Source organism: Haliaeetus albicilla, chromosome Z, assembly GCF_947461875.1.
Source record: "Haliaeetus albicilla chromosome Z, bHalAlb1.1, whole genome shotgun sequence".
Lineage (NCBI taxonomy): Eukaryota > Metazoa > Chordata > Aves > Accipitriformes > Accipitridae > Haliaeetus > Haliaeetus albicilla.
In genome coordinates, this window is record NC_091516.1 from 72454298 (window position 1) to 72470193 (window position 15896).

General features: G+C 62.1%; 2 protein-coding genes across 2 annotated transcripts; one reads left to right on the forward strand and one right to left on the reverse strand.

Annotated features, from left to right (window-relative positions):
- Positions 1-398: 398 nt before the first annotated feature.
- CLPTM1 (CLPTM1 regulator of GABA type A receptor forward trafficking) lies at positions 399-9122 on the reverse strand. Its single transcript, XM_069775690.1, has 14 exons — positions 8995-9122; positions 8785-8891; positions 6268-6391; positions 5785-5943; positions 5172-5289; positions 4384-4469; positions 3893-4013; positions 3355-3599; positions 2881-2974; positions 2160-2350; positions 1979-2074; positions 1541-1676; positions 1140-1307; positions 399-910 (listed from the first exon to the last, which is right to left on the reverse strand). Exons 1-14 carry the CDS (start codon positions 9058-9060, stop codon positions 708-710), a joined length of 1914 nt encoding a protein of 637 aa, XP_069631791.1. The 5' UTR covers positions 9061-9122; the 3' UTR covers positions 399-707.
- Positions 9123-9302: 180 nt separating this feature from the next.
- RELB (RELB proto-oncogene, NF-kB subunit) lies at positions 9303-15796 on the forward strand. Its single transcript, XM_069777362.1, has 11 exons — positions 9303-9486; positions 10104-10157; positions 10811-11295; positions 12076-12233; positions 12470-12561; positions 12669-12800; positions 13202-13306; positions 13780-13995; positions 14561-14629; positions 14769-14846; positions 15174-15796. The coding sequence occupies exons 1-11, from the start codon at positions 9471-9473 to the stop codon at positions 15458-15460; spliced, it is 1692 nt and encodes a 563-aa protein (XP_069633463.1). The 5' UTR covers positions 9303-9470; the 3' UTR covers positions 15461-15796.
- Positions 15797-15896: the final 100 nt, after the last annotated feature.

The following is a 15896-nucleotide window of genomic DNA, read 5'->3' on the forward strand; positions in this document are numbered from 1 at the left end:
CCCCGCCCCCCCCCCCCCCCCCAAAACACCAGGAGGGACCCCCCCACAGCTCCGGGGCGGGGACACCCTCCCCCCCCAAAAAACCAGCAGGACCCCCAGGTCCCCCCCCAGCACCCCAAAGGCTGAGCCCAGGGGGAAATGGGTGCCCCCCCCAGTAGAGGTGCACCCCCCAATAGGGGGTTTTGGGGTGTGTGTGTGTGTGTCCCCAACTAGGGGGGTTCAGGGTGTGTCACACCCCCCCCAGTAGGGTTTCCCCCCCAATAGAGGGGTTCAGGGTGTTCCCTACCCCACCAAGAGGGGGGTGGGGATGATAGCCCCAAAAGGGGAACCCCTTTAGGGGGGGACCCCCAAATTGGAGTGGGGGGGCGGAGGGGGCATAGGCGAGTCAGGAGGGTCAGTTTTGGGGTTAAATCAGCTCTTTATGGAAGAGGCGATGCCAAACTCCGTGACACTGTCCTACACACCGGCACAATGGGATGGAGCGCACAACGGGACCACGGGGGGATGTGAAACACAGCAGGGGGCCCCCCCCACACCCTGGGGGGCCGCACGGCCGCCCCCACCCCCCCCCACCCCCAGTCCCAGGGGAGATGGGGGGGGGGGGGGGAGAAAGAAAAAAAAACCAAACCACCCGGCACGACCGCTCCCCCCATCTGGTGCCCAGCAGGAACGCCAGGTTTGGTAAAAATCGAGCGAGGGGGGGTTGGTTAATCTTTCTTCTTGTCCTCTGGTGGCTTTTCGCCCCCCGGGGGACTTGGGGGGACCCCGATGGGCAGTGTTGTGGGGGGGCTGCCGGGCAGGGGGGGGCGAGAGGAGACCTGGTCCTCCCCGCTGACACCGAATTCGTTGACGCGCGTGAGGTCGACACGGTAGATCCAGCGTTGGTAGAGGTAAATGAAAAAGACGACGTCTGTTGGGGTGGGGGCAAGGAAGAGAGGGGTTAAGGTGAGGGCGGGGGGGTACAAGTGGACCCCCCCCCCCCAACCCAGTAGAAATGGGGGGCAACAGGGTGATATGCAGCAAAAGGGAGGGCACAGGGTCCGGTGTGGACCCACAGGGAGCAGGAGGGACCCCCAGGAAGTGGGACCAGCCCCCATAAGCACCAGGAGGGACCCCCCGAGCTCCCCACCAGGCCGTACCGTCCCGCAGGCAGCCTATCCTGTACATCATGGGCATCTTGATGACGAAGGCGAACAGGTCATCGATGAAGGTGTTGAGGGCTTTGTAGGTCAGCATCCGCCACGGCAGGTGGGCGACCGACTTCAGTTTGTAGTTGATGAAGAGTTGGGGGGTCATGGTGATGAAGCCTGGGCAGGGAAGGGGGGGGGGGGGGGAGGGTGTCCTCGTTAGCGTAACGAAGCCTGCCAGTACCAGTGAGACAACACACCCTCCCCCAAAACAGGGGAGCCCATGCAGAGCAGGAAGGAGCCCCAGAGGAAAAGCTGCACGCTGAGGTGTAATCTGCAACGCCCCCCGCCCTGCCCTTCATCGTGTCAGGGGGGGACTTTCGGCATCTCCCGGCGGCGAGCACAGCACTCACCGAAGGTCAGGAGGAAGCCGTAGAGCATGCTCAGCACCCACGAGTACCAGCCCTTGTGCTCCAGGTAGAGCAGGCTGTACACAGCATAACAGCCCAGCAAAGGGAAAAGAATCCATGAGAGGTACCGGAAAGCCATCTGGGGAGGCAGTGACATCCAAAAATCAGCTGGGAACATGCCAGAGTCCCAGCCCGGCACTTCCCCGGTTCCCAAACATCAGACCAAGGAGGGGGGTGGGCAGTGCCGGTAGCCCATTTCACCGCCTGCCCTGCCCCAGGTGAGTCCCAGGGGAATTGGGGAAGACGAAGTGAGGAGAGGTGCGTTGAGGTGTTCGGCCAAGCTGGCGTTTGGCCAAGCCGGCAGCTGGCCGGAGCCGGGCTCGGCAACATGGTGCCATCCCTGGCACTCACCGCGCCCCCCCCCCCCCAGCCCTGACTCACGTCGTCGTACACCTTCGTGGAAGACTCGATATAGGTCGACTTGTCTTTGAAGGTTATGCGGGGAAACACTCCTGCTACCTTGTTCTCTCGGTCCAGCTGCCAAAGGAGAGGGGAAAGGCGTCACCAAGCAGGACCAGGGGCACTGCCAGAACCGCCCCCCCATGCCCGTGTTGCTGCTTACCCGGACATCCATGACCTTTGTGATCTTCCAGAGGTCAATGAGGAGCCCAATGAAGACACTGACTTGCACCACGAAGTTGGTTTCGTTGTCCAAGATGTAGAGGAGGACGACGAGGGACTGGAAGACACCAAAGAAGACGGAGCGGACGGAGAGCCCCTCCAGAGATTGCCGGCTGTTCCAGAACTGGATGTCTGTCAGGAAGGGGTCCAAGCTGTCACCCCGACAGAGGGGAAGGGGAAGCTCCTGCGCCCAAGGCTCCAGAGAGCTACTGTGGCACACACCCCAGGGGAGGGAGTGAAAGGAGCAGGTGGTGCGATCGCCGGAGCCAAGCAGACACCGCAAAGCGCAGTCTGGCATCGGCGCAGGCGGCAGGGACCCAGAAAACCACAAGTTTCTGGGTTTCTGCCTTCAAGTTGGCCCTGCGGCATGGAGGATCGCCGGATGCCTCAACGCACACCACAGCAGCCGCAGCCTGCCCAGGACGTGGTTGGATTTGGCTACGGCTGCTGAAGACGTCACAGCCGAGGAGCGGAGGGCTCATGGCAGCGCGTGGCATTCAGCCAGCTGAGAACGCGCCGCAGCACGAGGACGTCTGCTCTGCCACCACCGTGGGGACGAGAAAGGGTTGGAGGCAGGAGCGGGGAGAGGGTTTTAGGTCACACCACCGCCTTTGCATCCTTCCCCTCTATGCAGATCCCCAAGGTCTCTCCGCAGCGCTCACCGTTTTTGAAGGCCAAGAACTCAAAGATGCTGTGCACAATGGAGACGATGATGGTCAGCGCCAGCAGGTAGGGATTCGTCTCCAGGAGAGCAACCTGGAACAGGCATCAAAAACCTCTCTGAGGTTCCTCCTGCCCAACGCCCCAGGAATAGGGAGAATCCAGGAGGATCCAGCCGGTCACAGGGCGCCAAGGACGACGAGGGGTTTAACTGCTCTCTATCGTTATGGCCTTCATGCTCCCTTCCCCCTACAGAGCCAAAGCAGGTGCCTGCGCACCCCCCCACACTTTGCATCGCAAAGGTAATTAATAAGGAGCGATCACAACAAAGAACAGGCACTGAACACTCTTCCAGCAAAGCTAGGGAAAGACATGAAACAGGGGGAAGGAGCTGCTACAAAAAAGAGGTCTCAATCTATGGGGACAAGCAAGAGAGCTTCAGCCGGGAGGAGGGAGGCCCGCGAGTGGCTCTTAACCTTCACCGAGTCCTGCTCCTCATCCGACTGCTCGTAGAGGTCCTCTCCCAGGAAATTCCAGGGGGATTTAGTGCTCTGGGCAGCGTAGAGCTGCCAGCGCCACAGGGAGAGCGGACAGAAGGAAAGGCGGAAGGGCAGGCGCTGCAGGGTCTCGTTGATGGGGAAATAGTCCTTCTGCAGATTCCAGTAGTCATTGAAGTAGAGGATGGGGTAGTAGTCACCGCTGATGGCGTCAAACTTCACATCTGGAGTCGGGGGAAAGAGCAGAGGGAGGGCTGAGCAGGCAAAAGGGAGCCATGAGAGCCATCGTCACCGTCATCCCCCTCGGCAGCCACCTGGGAGAGACCAAGAGGCTGCTGAACCCCCAGCCCAGCCCGCTACAAGCTCCTGGAGAGGTGGGGGTCATGCCAATGACAGAAAAACAAGTCCCTGTTCCCCACAGGCACCCAAACACATCCTCTGAGGAGAGGGGACAGCAGGGCCAGCCTTGGAAAGCCACCCTTGGAGCAGAGGAGCCCCGGCACATCCCAGCCCTTACACTGGTCTAGGGGAGGTGGCACACTGCCCTTCACCCAGGGTGTGTGGTCGTCCACCATGTTGATGGTCAAGTTGGGGTGCCAGTGCGAGATGACCTCCACGGGACCATAGTCTTCTGCCCTCTGCAATGAGAATATCACTGCCTCCGTCACCGGCACGGCGGTTGGCATCCTTCCGTCTTGCCCAGCGTTAGTCCACAGCCACCCCCCCCTTAAACAAGGCAACAGAGAGTGGGGAAACGGGAAGGGCAAGAGCCAACCCTCCCATCCCAGAAATACTACAAGGAAATCATCATCCTCTTCCCACTCTGCGGAACAGGAGGGATGTGCCCCAGGCAGGACACTGAATCCTCTACAGTGCTTCCCGACAGCTTTGCGACCAGAGGAAGGCACATGAATATTTAGGAGTTTGGCCAATGAGGCAAAAAAAAACCCCAAAAAACCAACCCCCCCCCCAAAAAAAAAAAAAAAAAAAAGAGAGAGAGCCAGTTACCTTGATCATTTCAGGGTCTGCCTCCGTCTCACCTGTCAGGAGGTTCTTGGTTTTCTGGAATCGCCGGCGCTTGTATTTGTTGATCACTGGAAGGAAAGAGGAGATGTGAGCGTTTACAGCTCCACACAAGAAGGTAGGGAAGGAAATCTAAGGAGGCTACGGCCTGCCAGGCCAGGCACGAGCTGGCCAGAGAAGCCCATTTCCCTCGCATCACCCCCCAGAAGGACTAATTAATCTGGGCTGTCTCACAGATCTTCCAGTTATCAAAGGGAAAGGCTGTAGTTTGGGGGCAATAAACTAGATGAACAGCCAAACCTTTGGGATAATTGCATCGCTGTTGGAGAAAAACACCTGAGATGAAGTGTCCAGATCTTCCTGTCCTGCAGGAAGACCTGAACATGGCAATTCCTTCCTCTTCTTAACACTGACGTGGCTCCACCCCCCCACCCCCCCCCCCGTACAGGTAGGAGCCCCCCTCCCGCATAATGTGGACAGAAACCAAGAGCTCGCAGGGATTTAAAGAGGTTTTCCCTCCGTACATTCACAAAAGACAAATCCCAAGTGTAGAAAACATCCAGCTCAGGGAGCAGCCGAGCCAGCATGCTGGAGGCCACGAGGAGTTGGATATTTGCCCTAATATTCCCCTTCAGGCACCTGCCTTTGCTGAGCCAAAGCCAGAGCTCAGCATGACTCCTTCGGGCTCCCGTTTTGACACAGGAATTGGGATGCCCCTTTCCCCAGCACCACCCCGGGGCCGTCGCGCGCTGCCCTCCTGCCCCGGGCCGTACTTCGTGACGTGTGGACCGTGGCGAGGCGCCTGTACAGGTTTTTCTGTCTGGGGTCGGGATGGAAGCCACTCTTCGTGAAGTACACATGGATGTAGATGGAGCCATTCTGCTGGACGCTCTGCAATCACACCCCAACAAGGCAGTTACGAGTCGGATGCGGTCAGAGCACAGCTGTCATCTCCCAGCTGCCGCCACCACCTCAGTGCCTGCGTTCGACACTGACGCCAACCATCTTCCCGCAGCCATTGACCCCATATGAAACCGAAGTGTGAAGAAGCAGCCCCTCCCTCACAGAGCGGACCTCAGCTGCTGTACGGCTCAGGGCAAACCTGAAGCCTTTAACGGCTGGTCACCAAAATGGCTTCACGCCCCGTCACCTCTGCAGCACATCTGGAAGAGACATCAGCCCACCCCACAGGGTCTCACCCACCATCTGAAGCGAACAGGGTACGGCTAAAGGTAATGGCAGGGATGTGCTGCGGCAGCCAACACCGCTCCACGCCTCAGCTCCCGGGATGGCTTTGAGCATGATCCTGGCAATCCCCACCAGTCTCTCGACGATCCCCCTCTACCTGGCCTCAAACCTCCCCAAAAGAGTACTGGGTGCACCCACCTGTGAAATGTCGACTTCCCCATAGTGTTCGTAGCACCCATCAGCGTTCTCCCCGCTGGTCCAGTCCCCGTAGACGAGATCCCGCTTCTGCCAGAACAGCGCCGAGCTGACGTTGAAGTCTGTAAAGTGCTCGTGCTCGGAGATATACACATAGAGATCCTGTGGAGAGAGGGGGATGTCAGCTGCCAGTGGACAACTCAGCCCGATGCTGAGATATGGGAGCCTGAACCACTCCCACTCTGCCGTACAGCACCATGCCTTCCCCTCCCAAACCGGCTTGGCACACCAGTGAGCCTGAGAAATAACTCTTGGCTGACACCACAATGCCAGAGCATGGCAGCCACGGGCAGAGCTATAATTTAGCTCCACTGGATTTAAGATCTAACTCAGAGCTAGAGCAGCAGGTCCAGCCACAGAGCCACCGCACGGTGACTGCACTGCCGGTCACCCAGGATGGGACAGTGCAGCTTCTGCGGGCTTTACCATTAAAGTGTCCTTGGGGAAGAGGTTTCGGCTCGGGGCTCGTGGCGTCCCACCCGCACTGCTCTGCTCCTGCGGTGCTGGCCCGCGGCGGAACCAGCTGCTGATGGCCCAAATGATGAAGATTCTGCAGGAGGAAGGAGGAGAAGCCACTCAGGCATTTTAGCAGCCCTCCCCAGCCAAATTGGACACAGCCTGCAAACAAACCCCTCCCCATTCCCTGGGCAAGGAGGAAATTGTTAGCGCTGGACTGACAAGCCTTCAAAACTCGCCGTTCATTCTCACCTATTTCTATCACAGCAGGCATTTGCCGTCGGGCAAGGGGCACCGGCCAGAACTGGTTCTGGGCCAGTTCAGACCCAGCACCACGCATGGCGGCAGCATACCAAAAGCAAGCAAAGATGCCGGGAGCTTGCCTCAAGGACACAGGGAGAAAGTCACACTCCGAAGTATCCCGGAGAAGGCTGCTAACGGGCATGCAAGGCATCCCTGGCACAGGAGGAGGACACCAGGGCATCCCCAGATCCTGGCAGACACCCTGAATCACGCATGGAAGGCGCTCAGCCCTCCGTAAGCGAACTGACACCGAACCAAGAGGACACCAAAGCCACGGGACAAAGCTGGCTCCCAAACACAGGTGGCAGAAGCGACAGGGTCACCTAACAAGCAAGGGGCAAACCCCAGCACACTCCTGGCCACACAGAGACCTTCCAGCAGAGCCCCCAGCTCGCTCGCCACCTCCAAACCCATGGCCACAATTGTTCCCGACCTCCAGTGCACAGCTACAATCACTCTCCAAAGCGCCCTGGGCTGCTCCCAGCACAGAGACGAGGATGGGTCCCTTCTCCACATCCTCCGCGAGCTGAGTCAGGCAGCACCGTTTGAGTGTGTTAAAAGAAATCAAGCCTTTTTCCCCCATTTTGGAAGGTTTTTGGCAGCGTGCCCCAAGGTACAAGTTTCCAGCTCTGTTTTGCTTTGCGGGTAAAGCATGAGGAGCCTTTCACACGTGCCCCAGGCACCACTTAATCAGACTTCCCCCTCCTGGCCTGCACACGGAGCAACTGGATAACAAGCTTGGGAATGTCTGGCAGCACCAGCAACCGAACAACAGCTCCTGGGGTCAAGCGACAGCCATGGCTGTCCTTCCACGCCGTGGGCAGAAGACTCCGGAGATCCCAAGATAAGTCAGGATTTAGTTCAGCGTAACTCTTCGTTAGGCTGAGCTGCAGCATTTTGGAAAGCTGGAGAGCCCAAACGAGTCTCCCCACGTGCACTCCTGGCTATGCCACCGAACCGGAGGGAACTTCTGCAGCCCCATCAGTGGTCGTAAATCCGTGGCCCAAGACATCACCATCTGCTCAGGAAAGGCTTGGGAAGACATTTCTTCTTCCGAAGGTTTTGGGAACCAGACCATCATGCTTTGTCTGTGGCGCATGGATGTCACCCGCTCAGGGTCAGGCAACGACAGTGCTGCCATTCACCTGCGGGTGTGAGTTTTCCCTTGCACCTCCTCTGCCAGCTGACCACGATGACTGAAATATTTCCGAGGGCACGGTTCCCTTGGCAATGAGATGATGAAGTGCTCTTCCCCTCAGCTTTGCCAGCCAGGACACCGGATCCGCCAGGGGAGATGGCACTTTGGAAAGGAACAAACCTGCCCTGGGAGGGATGGGAAGGAAGAGACAGACGGAGGAGAAGCAGAGCAGGAAAGCAGCTTATGGATGCAAGGAGGACTCATGGCTTCTAGTAAGGGATTCACAACCCATTCAGCAGCACCGGTCTGAGAGCTGAAACCTGCCAGCTCCAGCATCAGCCTCCTCACTGCAACGCAGGTGAGGCTGGGAACAGTGCATCCAAACGCACAACACTGGCTCCAGGCACGCCGGCAGAAACACTCCGACCTCCTTCCCTGCCGGAGAAGGATTGCCTCCTTGCGGAAGCAGGAGTGACCCAGGGCAGGGGCTCGGCACCGCGCTGGGAGTCATCCGTGCCATGGCACGGACTTTGGATCCCCCCGGCAAGATGCAGGGAATGCCGGCAGCTCCTCAGAGGAGCCCAGAAAGAATCAGCCATCCCTGCCTGGAGCGAGCCAGACCCTGGGGGTTCCAGAGAAAAACCGGGAAGGAACTTAAGAGCCTGGAGGTCTGGAAAAGCCCCATACCAGGGCAGGGGGAACAACAGCCCCAGGAGGGGCAGCCCCACGGACTTCCCTCTTCCTGGTAGGACCCCCAAGATGTGGGGACGGGCACCACCATCCTCCTGCACCCCAGGGACCCTGCTGTACCCTGAGGGGGGACACAAGCCACCTGGCCACCCCAGGGACCCCACTGTCTCCTGGGGGGGGACGGGGGGACGGGACACGAGCCACCTGCCCGCCCCGGGACCTCACCGTACCCCCGAGCGGTTTTGGGGCTCCGGTGCCACAGCGGGCCGGGCCACAGCCCCGGTAGCACGGCGGGCCGGTGGCCGGCGCCACGGAGGGAAACGGGTCGGTAGCACTTGGGCGGGGGGGAGGCTCACCTGAAAAGAACACCTTTGATGACCTGCCAAGCGTTGGGGGCCGGCTGCTGTCGCTGCGTCTCGGCCGCCGCCGCCTCACCGCCGCCGGCGCTCCCGTTACTGGTTACCTACGGGGAGAAATGGGACGGAACGTACCGTCAACCCAATGGGACGTTCTCCCCTACCCGCTTGCTCCGGTCCCAGCTTCCCCGGTCACCGACCCGCCCGTACCTGCCCCGGGCCCGGCGCGGGCCCCGCCGCTGCCGCCGCCGCTATCTCCGTCCCCGGCGCCGCCATCTTCCTGCGCCGCCGCTTCCGCCGCTCTCGCGAGACCTGTAGCGCCGGGCACGTGACGGTGAGGGGGCGGAGCCGAGGGTGGGTGGGGGGCGGAGCCGGGAAACCACCCCTACACCAGGCTCCATGCCCCGCCCCCGACACCCGGCTCCGGCCCCGCCCCCGACACGCGGCCCCGCCCCCTACTCCAGCCCCCTCTCCCGCCATGTGAACGTCACCGCCAGCGGCCAATAGCGGTATCTTTCGCCCGGGGTTTCCCGGCCCGCCCCGCGGCTGTGACCTCAGCAGCCTCAGCCAATGGCGGCGCCGCCCGCGTGGGGATTTCCAGCTACGGCGGCCGCGCGGCCTCGGGCTCCGGTGGGGGCGGGCGGGCGGGAGGGGGACACCGGCGGCGGCCCCGGTCCCGGTGGGATATGGCCCTGCCGCTCGGTGAGAGCTGGGCCCGGCCCTGCCCTGGTACCGGGAGGAGGGGGAGCTGGGGTCTGGCCCGGAGAAGGAGGAGGAAATGGAGGCGGGGGGGGGGGGGGGGGGCGGAACCGGGGCCTGTGCCGGGGAGGAGGGGGGCAACCGGGATCTCTTGCGGGGGGGGGGAGATCGGGGCCTACCTGGGGGAAAGGGTCTAAGGTATTGGGGTCTGCGGCGGAAGGGTCCTGGTCCCTTCTGGGGGGAGTGAGCCGGGGGACCCCCGATCCCTGTCCCGCCGGGGGGGGTGTCTTGGGGACCCCCGGGTTCCTGCCCTGGGGGGGTTGGAGGGGGGCAGGTACTTGTTGGGAGGGGGGGTTTCTTGGGGATCCCCTGACAGCTCCTTCGGGGGGGTGTCATGGTCCTGGGGACCCCCTGATCCTGGCTGGGGCGGGGCAGATCCCTGCTTTGGGTGGATCCTAGTCCTGGGGATCCCCTCGTTTTTGTCGAGGGGGGCGGGCACGATCCCGGGGATCCCCCAATCCCTTTTCTGGGGGAGCCTTGATCACTGGGAGGGGGGCAGCAACCCTGTGCTTCCCCCACCAAGTCTTGCTGTGGAGTGACGGTCGTGTGTCCCCCCCCAGGAGCTGCCCTGCAGGATCCCAGCCTGGCTATGGCACACGCTGCACCCGTGACCGGTAAGATACCCCCCCCATCCTGGATCCCCTTGTCCCTTCCCGGTCACAGACCTTGGGGCTGGGACCCTGGAACCAGAGGTGACCCCAGTTTGGCCCTGGCAGGCTGGGGGGGTCTCCTCAAGGCCCCCCAAGGGTCAGGGAGGTGCTGGAGGGAGACTCATGGTGGGGGGTTTGCCTTTGCAGATGATTTAGGTGAGTGGACCCAGGGGTACGCAGGCAGCCGGTAAGTTTTGCCACACGTTTTCGGGGCGCTTCGGCCAGAGCAGGATCCTGGAACCTCAGGTGATGGAGCCAGTGATGGGGGTCCCCTTGCTCTGCGTGCCTGGACGTGCCAAATCCATCCTCTCCGGGGCCGTGAGTGGGATTTGGGGTGCAGAGCTGTGTGCCGTGAAGCAGTGAACCCCACCACAGGGACACCATGGGGTTCAGGGACGGGGATGGGGCATCTTATCCCCCCCCGACGGCTGCTACATTCTCTGCCCTGAGCACAAAGGAGGCATTTTTGGGTGGAAATGAGGCAGGATCTGGCCATTTCTGTCCCCTGCTCTGGCTCAGGGCAAACGGGGGGGGGCACAGCAAGCCCAGAGGGTCTCACCGGGGTCTTGGGGTCCTCCCTGTCTCAGGGCTGCCCTAACGCCTTCCTCATCCCACAGAGATCATCGAAGAAGTCATGAAGGAGGATGGTTTCCAGCTGGATCCGGCCCCCATCTTGCCAAAAGTGTTGCCCAAAGGCTCGGCCAAGCTGGTGGCCCGTGGCTCCAACCCTGTAGTGGCCACCCGGCCGCTGCACCCAGCTGAGTCCTGCCCGCTGGCGGCCGGCTTGGCACCCTATGGTGCCCCGGTGCTGCCGGCCGACACACGGTCCCCGCAGCTCGCCCAAAGCCTCAGCACCCTCTCGCTATCACCCAAGCTGGTGCCGCGGGGAACAACGAGCATCGGCGGGCGGCACCGGTGGTCTCCAGCTGCCGGACACGGCAAAGAGCAGCTGGAAGAGCTGCTGGAGCCACCCAAATTGGTGATCACAGAGCAGCCCAAGCAGCGGGGCATGCGCTTTCGCTACGAGTGCGAGGGCCGCTCGGCTGGCAGCATCCTTGGTGAGAGCAGCACGGACGCCAGCAAGACCCTGCCAGCCATTGAGGTGAGCGCGCCGCGTGGCCGATGCCCTGCTCAGAGGCAGGCCAGGGTGGGAGGGCTGAGGTTTGGGGGTGGTAGAAGGGTGCTGGGGGGCTGACAGAGCCCTGTGAGTGCCAGGGGGATGCAGGAGGCCATGGGTTTTGGGGTGCTTTGTGCCCATCCTTGAGCATAAGGGCCTCCCATGTTGGGAGGACCAGGACTGGGACTGGGAATGGGACTGGGACTAGAGTGGACTGGGATTGACCAGCACTGGGATTGGAACTGAGATTGGCACTGAGACGGGACAGGGACTGGGACTGGAATTGGGGCTGGGAACTCAATGGGGACTGGAATTGGGACTGCGACTGGAACTAGACTGAGACTGGGACTGGGACCAGTAGTGGGATTGGGACTGAGAGTGGAACTGAGATGGGACCGGGATTGGGGCTGGGAACTGGACAGGTATAGGGATTGGGACTGGGAACTGGATGGGGACAGGGACAGCGACTGGAACTGGAACTGGGACTAGAATTGGGACTGGGACTGGACTGGGACAGGGACCAAAATTGGGACTACAATTGGACTAGTGTCTCCCCAGGGTGGTGGGTGCCAGCTGGGTGCTAGAAGGTGCCTGATCCCTGTGGGGTGGTGCCAGGGCCCCATGGTGGGGGGGGGGTGGTCAGACTCCAGTGGGTGCTGGAGCCCCTGCTGGGATGCTTTCCCCCCTGCTGTGTCTCTGGGCAGGGGGTGTCCCCCCCCGGTGTCAATGTACCCGGGGTCACGCTGACAGCTCGTGTCTCCCCAGCTGGTGAACTGCCACACGATCCCTGAGGTGAAGGTGACAGCATGCTTGGTGTGGAAGGACTGGCCCTACCGCGTCCACCCCCACGGCCTGGTGGGCAAGGACTGCAGCAACGGGCTCTGCGAGGTCGTCCTCAAGCCCCAGACCAACCCCAAGCACAGGTACGCCATGTCAGGACGAGTCCTGCCGCCAGCAGAGAGCTGCGCCAGGCCGGGGCAGGGACCTCGGACCGAGACAATGGCATCGGCTTACGCTGAAGTCGGCGCTGGCAGGACGAAGGCTGTTTTTTAAGGGGGTTCCCTGGTCAGTGGGAGGCTGGGAGGGGCAGGACACCTGGGTCCCCTGGGGTTTTGGATGGGGGGAGCCGCCTTCCCAGCATGTGTCTGCTCCCCGGCAGCTTTAGCAACCTGGGCATCCAGTGCGTGAAGAAGAAGGAGATCGAGGCGGCAATAGAGAAGAAGCTGCAGTTGGGCATTGACCCCTTCAAAGGTTGGCGGGGGGGGCTCAAGTGGAGCCATTCCTGGGGACTGAGATGCTATTGCTGTGGGGGATCTGGATCCTGGGGGGGCCACTGACCATCCTCTCCTCTCCCCCAGCCGGTTCCCTCAAGAACCATCAGGAGGTGGACATGAACGTGGTGAGGATCTGCTTCCAGGCCTCCTACAAGGACAGCTCTGGGCAGACACGGCACCTCAGCCCAGTGCTCTCAGAGCCCATCTTCGACAAGAGTACGTGGTGGTGGGGAGGACATCATATCCCTCCCCCCCGCCCTCCCCACCCCCCAAACAATGCCTGTTCCAGCATCTGGTTCTGGGATGGGGCAGGTGATGAGGTTGCACCACCGGTTCCTCACTGGGGCCCAGCTCAGGCTGCAGGGTTTGGGTAGGGTTGGTCCCATGTGGCCGGTGGGGATTTGTCCTCTCATGCCTGGGGTGGGATGGTCACCTGCATCCCACAGAGCTAGAACCCTGTGCGAGGGCTGGTTGGAAAGAGATGATGCCAATGGGAATGTTCCCAGTGCCTGAGCCTGGTCCTGGTGTTCTGTCCCAGTCCAATGCCCGGTGCAATACCTGGGCGGTTTGGGAGCCACCTTGCCGGCTCACAGCCTGAGCTGTGATGCTGTCCACAGAGTCCACCAACACCTCAGAGCTGCGGATCTGCCGGATGAACAAGGAGAGTGGTCCTTGCACGGGTGGCGAGGAGCTCTACCTGCTCTGCGACAAAGTCCAGAAAGGTACCAGGGGTGAGCTGGGAGCCCTCTGACCCTGAGGGCATCTTTGGGGGCCAAATTACCCCCCAAAAGAAGCCAAGGTGGGGGTGAAGGAGGGTGATGAATGCCAGAGCAGCTGGAAACTTTTGGGTATGGGTCCAAGTGGGATTGGGAGCTGGGAGATACCACTTCCCCTGGGCTCCTAAACGCTCCTTGGGTGCTGGAGGGGGGACCAAGGGAGTCCTGCAACCCCCCAGCCCCTCTGCTGTAGGGGAAGGGTCCCTGGGCTGGAGGGGGAGGACCCTCAAATCATGATGGGAGGATCTTGGGTGGTTTTTGGAAGTGTAGAGGGCAGGAAGGGGGGACCGGGGTGCAGGAGAGGGGACCTCAGGGTGCTGGAGGGGGGACCCCAAGTGTTGATAGGCGCCTTTGAGGGCTAGAAACGGGACCCACCACTGCCTCACTGACCGGTGTGTGTACTCTGCAAATCCCTACAGAGGACATCGCAGTGGTTTTCCGGAAGGAGACGTGGGAGGCGCGGGCGGACTTCTCGCAGGCCGACGTGCACCGCCAGGTCGCCATCGTCTTCAAGACGCCGCCCTACCAGCACCTGGAGCTGGCCGAGCCCGTGGAGGTAGAGGTCTTCCTGCAACGGCTCACTGACAGCGTCTGCAGCGAGTCCTTCCGCTTCACCTACCTGCCCAAGGACCATGGTACCCGCACGGCCACGCGCCCTGGGAGGGGGACAACAGGATCCCCTGGGGTTGGGATGTGGCCCCGGGATGGGGACAGCCCCCCTGGGATGGGGATGGGCCACTCAAGAGTGGGGTGAGGGACACTAGGGACACCCTACATATGATGATGATGATCATGAAAGCCCACAGGACTGGGGACAGGTCCCCAAGGTGGGAACAAGGCTTGAAGGATGGGGACATGGAGTGGGGACAGGACCCTTGGGGTTGGGATGTGGCCCCTGGGATGGGGATGGGCCACTCAAGAGTGGGGTGAGGGGAACTGGGGACACCCTGCCGAGATGTCAATGATACCCCATGGGATTGGGGACAGGTCCCCAGGATGGGGACAAGGCTTGAAGGATGGGGACACAGAGTGGGGACAGGACCCCGGGATGGGGACAGCCCCCCTGGGACAGGGACAAAGTTTGCGGGATGCGGACGGGTCTCTCCAGGCTGGGGAAAGCTAATGGGGTGAGACCAAGGGCCAAGGGATGGGGGGACACCCTGGCACTCACAGCCCCCCCACCATGTCCCCTCCCCACAGATGCCTACGGGGTGAACGTGAAGCGGAAGCGGGGGATGCCTGACGTCCTGGAGGAGCTCTCGGGCGCAGGTGGGTGCTGGCAGGGACACCCTGTGAAGGGGTGAAGCCTTCATTGGGGGGGTCACCCCAATATCGGGGACACACACCCCCTCCCCTTTCCCATGCTGTGATGCTCCCCTCACCCTGTGTCCCCTCCCTGGCCCTGCAGATCCATACGGGATCGAAGCCAAGAGGAGGAAGAAGCCGCCAGGATACATGGATCACTTCACGCCCTTGCCGGTGGCAGGTGGGTCCCGGGAAGGGGGACACGGTGGCACCCGTACCCTGACCTGGGGTCAGAAGAGCGCCCTCCCCGCAAGGGTGGGAGACATCTCCAGGTCACCTCTGGGGTTGGGAGAGGCCCCTGGGGACTCCCAGGGTCACCCCCAGACATAGGAGGTGTCCCCAAAACCCTCACAGCCCCAGGGTCACCTCCAGGCTTGGGAGCAGCCCTGGGGGGACCCCCACAACCCTGAGAGTGTTCCCCCCCCCACCCTGGTGTCACCCCAGGAGGGTGCTGGGGGGTCAGGAGGACCCCCCAGAGCCCCCCTAAGCCCTCTTCCCCCCCCCCCAGAAGACACCTTCGCCCTCTTCGCCGCCGAGCCGGAACCCTTCGACGCCCTGGCCCAGCTCTACGTCCCTTTCGCTCCCCCGGCCCTCCGTGAGGGGTTGCCCCCCCCTTACCCCCCCACAGACTTCCCGGCCTGTCTGGGCCCTGAACTGCTGGCTGAACCCTACGGTTCCCCACCCCGTGCCCCCCCCTTCCCCCCCACCGACCCCCACCCCACCGCCAGCCTGGTGGGCACCCATATGTTCCCCGGGCACTACAAAGAGGCCGACCTGCGCCTTGGGGACGTCTGAGTGTCCCCCCCCGACCCCCCCCCTTCTTCCCCAGTACAGACTTGGGGCACCCCAATAACCCCCCCCCAGCTTTGGGGGGGGTCTTCCTTGTCCCCAACCCCCCCTGCCCCGTGCCGGCTGGCCCCGCCGGGGCGGCACAGTCTCCCCCCCACCCCCCCCCCGGAAGGACACCCCTCCCCCAGTTCAAGCCATTTTGCACTATATTTATAGGGGGGGGGACACCCTCTGGTGGCCCCCGGGGGGGGGGCATGGGGTGGTCCCCGGAGAGCGGGGGGGGATATGTGCCACCACCCCAGTCCTGCGGGTCCCTCGTCCCTGTGTGCCGGGGTTGGGGTGGCGAATAAAGCCATGGACTCCATTGCTGGCCTCATCCTGCCCTGGAGGGGGGGAAATTGGGGGGGGAGGAGGGGATACTGGGAGAACTGGTTCCTAGTGG

Excerpts from the sequence above, each read along its gene's own strand:
- RELB (XM_069777362.1), top strand. Across the intron at positions 12,801-13,201 it reads AGAGCCCATCTTCGACAAGA|AGTCCACCAACACCTCAGAG; the intron begins GTACGTGGTGGT and ends TGCTGTCCACAG. Across the intron at positions 13,996-14,560 it reads CTACCTGCCCAAGGACCATG|ATGCCTACGGGGTGAACGTG; the intron begins GTACCCGCACGG and ends CCCTCCCCACAG.
- CLPTM1 (XM_069775690.1), bottom strand. The coding sequence starts at position 9,060 with ATGGCGGCGCCGGGGACGGAGATAGCGGCGGCGGCAGCGGCGGGGCCC. Across the intron at positions 6,392-8,784 it reads ATCAAAGGTGTTCTTTTCAG|AATCTTCATCATTTGGGCCA; the intron begins GTGAGCCTCCCC and ends TTCCTCCTGCAG. Across the intron at positions 4,014-4,383 it reads CAGACCCTGAAATGATCAAG|AGGGCAGAAGACTATGGTCC; the intron begins GTAACTGGCTCT and ends TTCTCATTGCAG.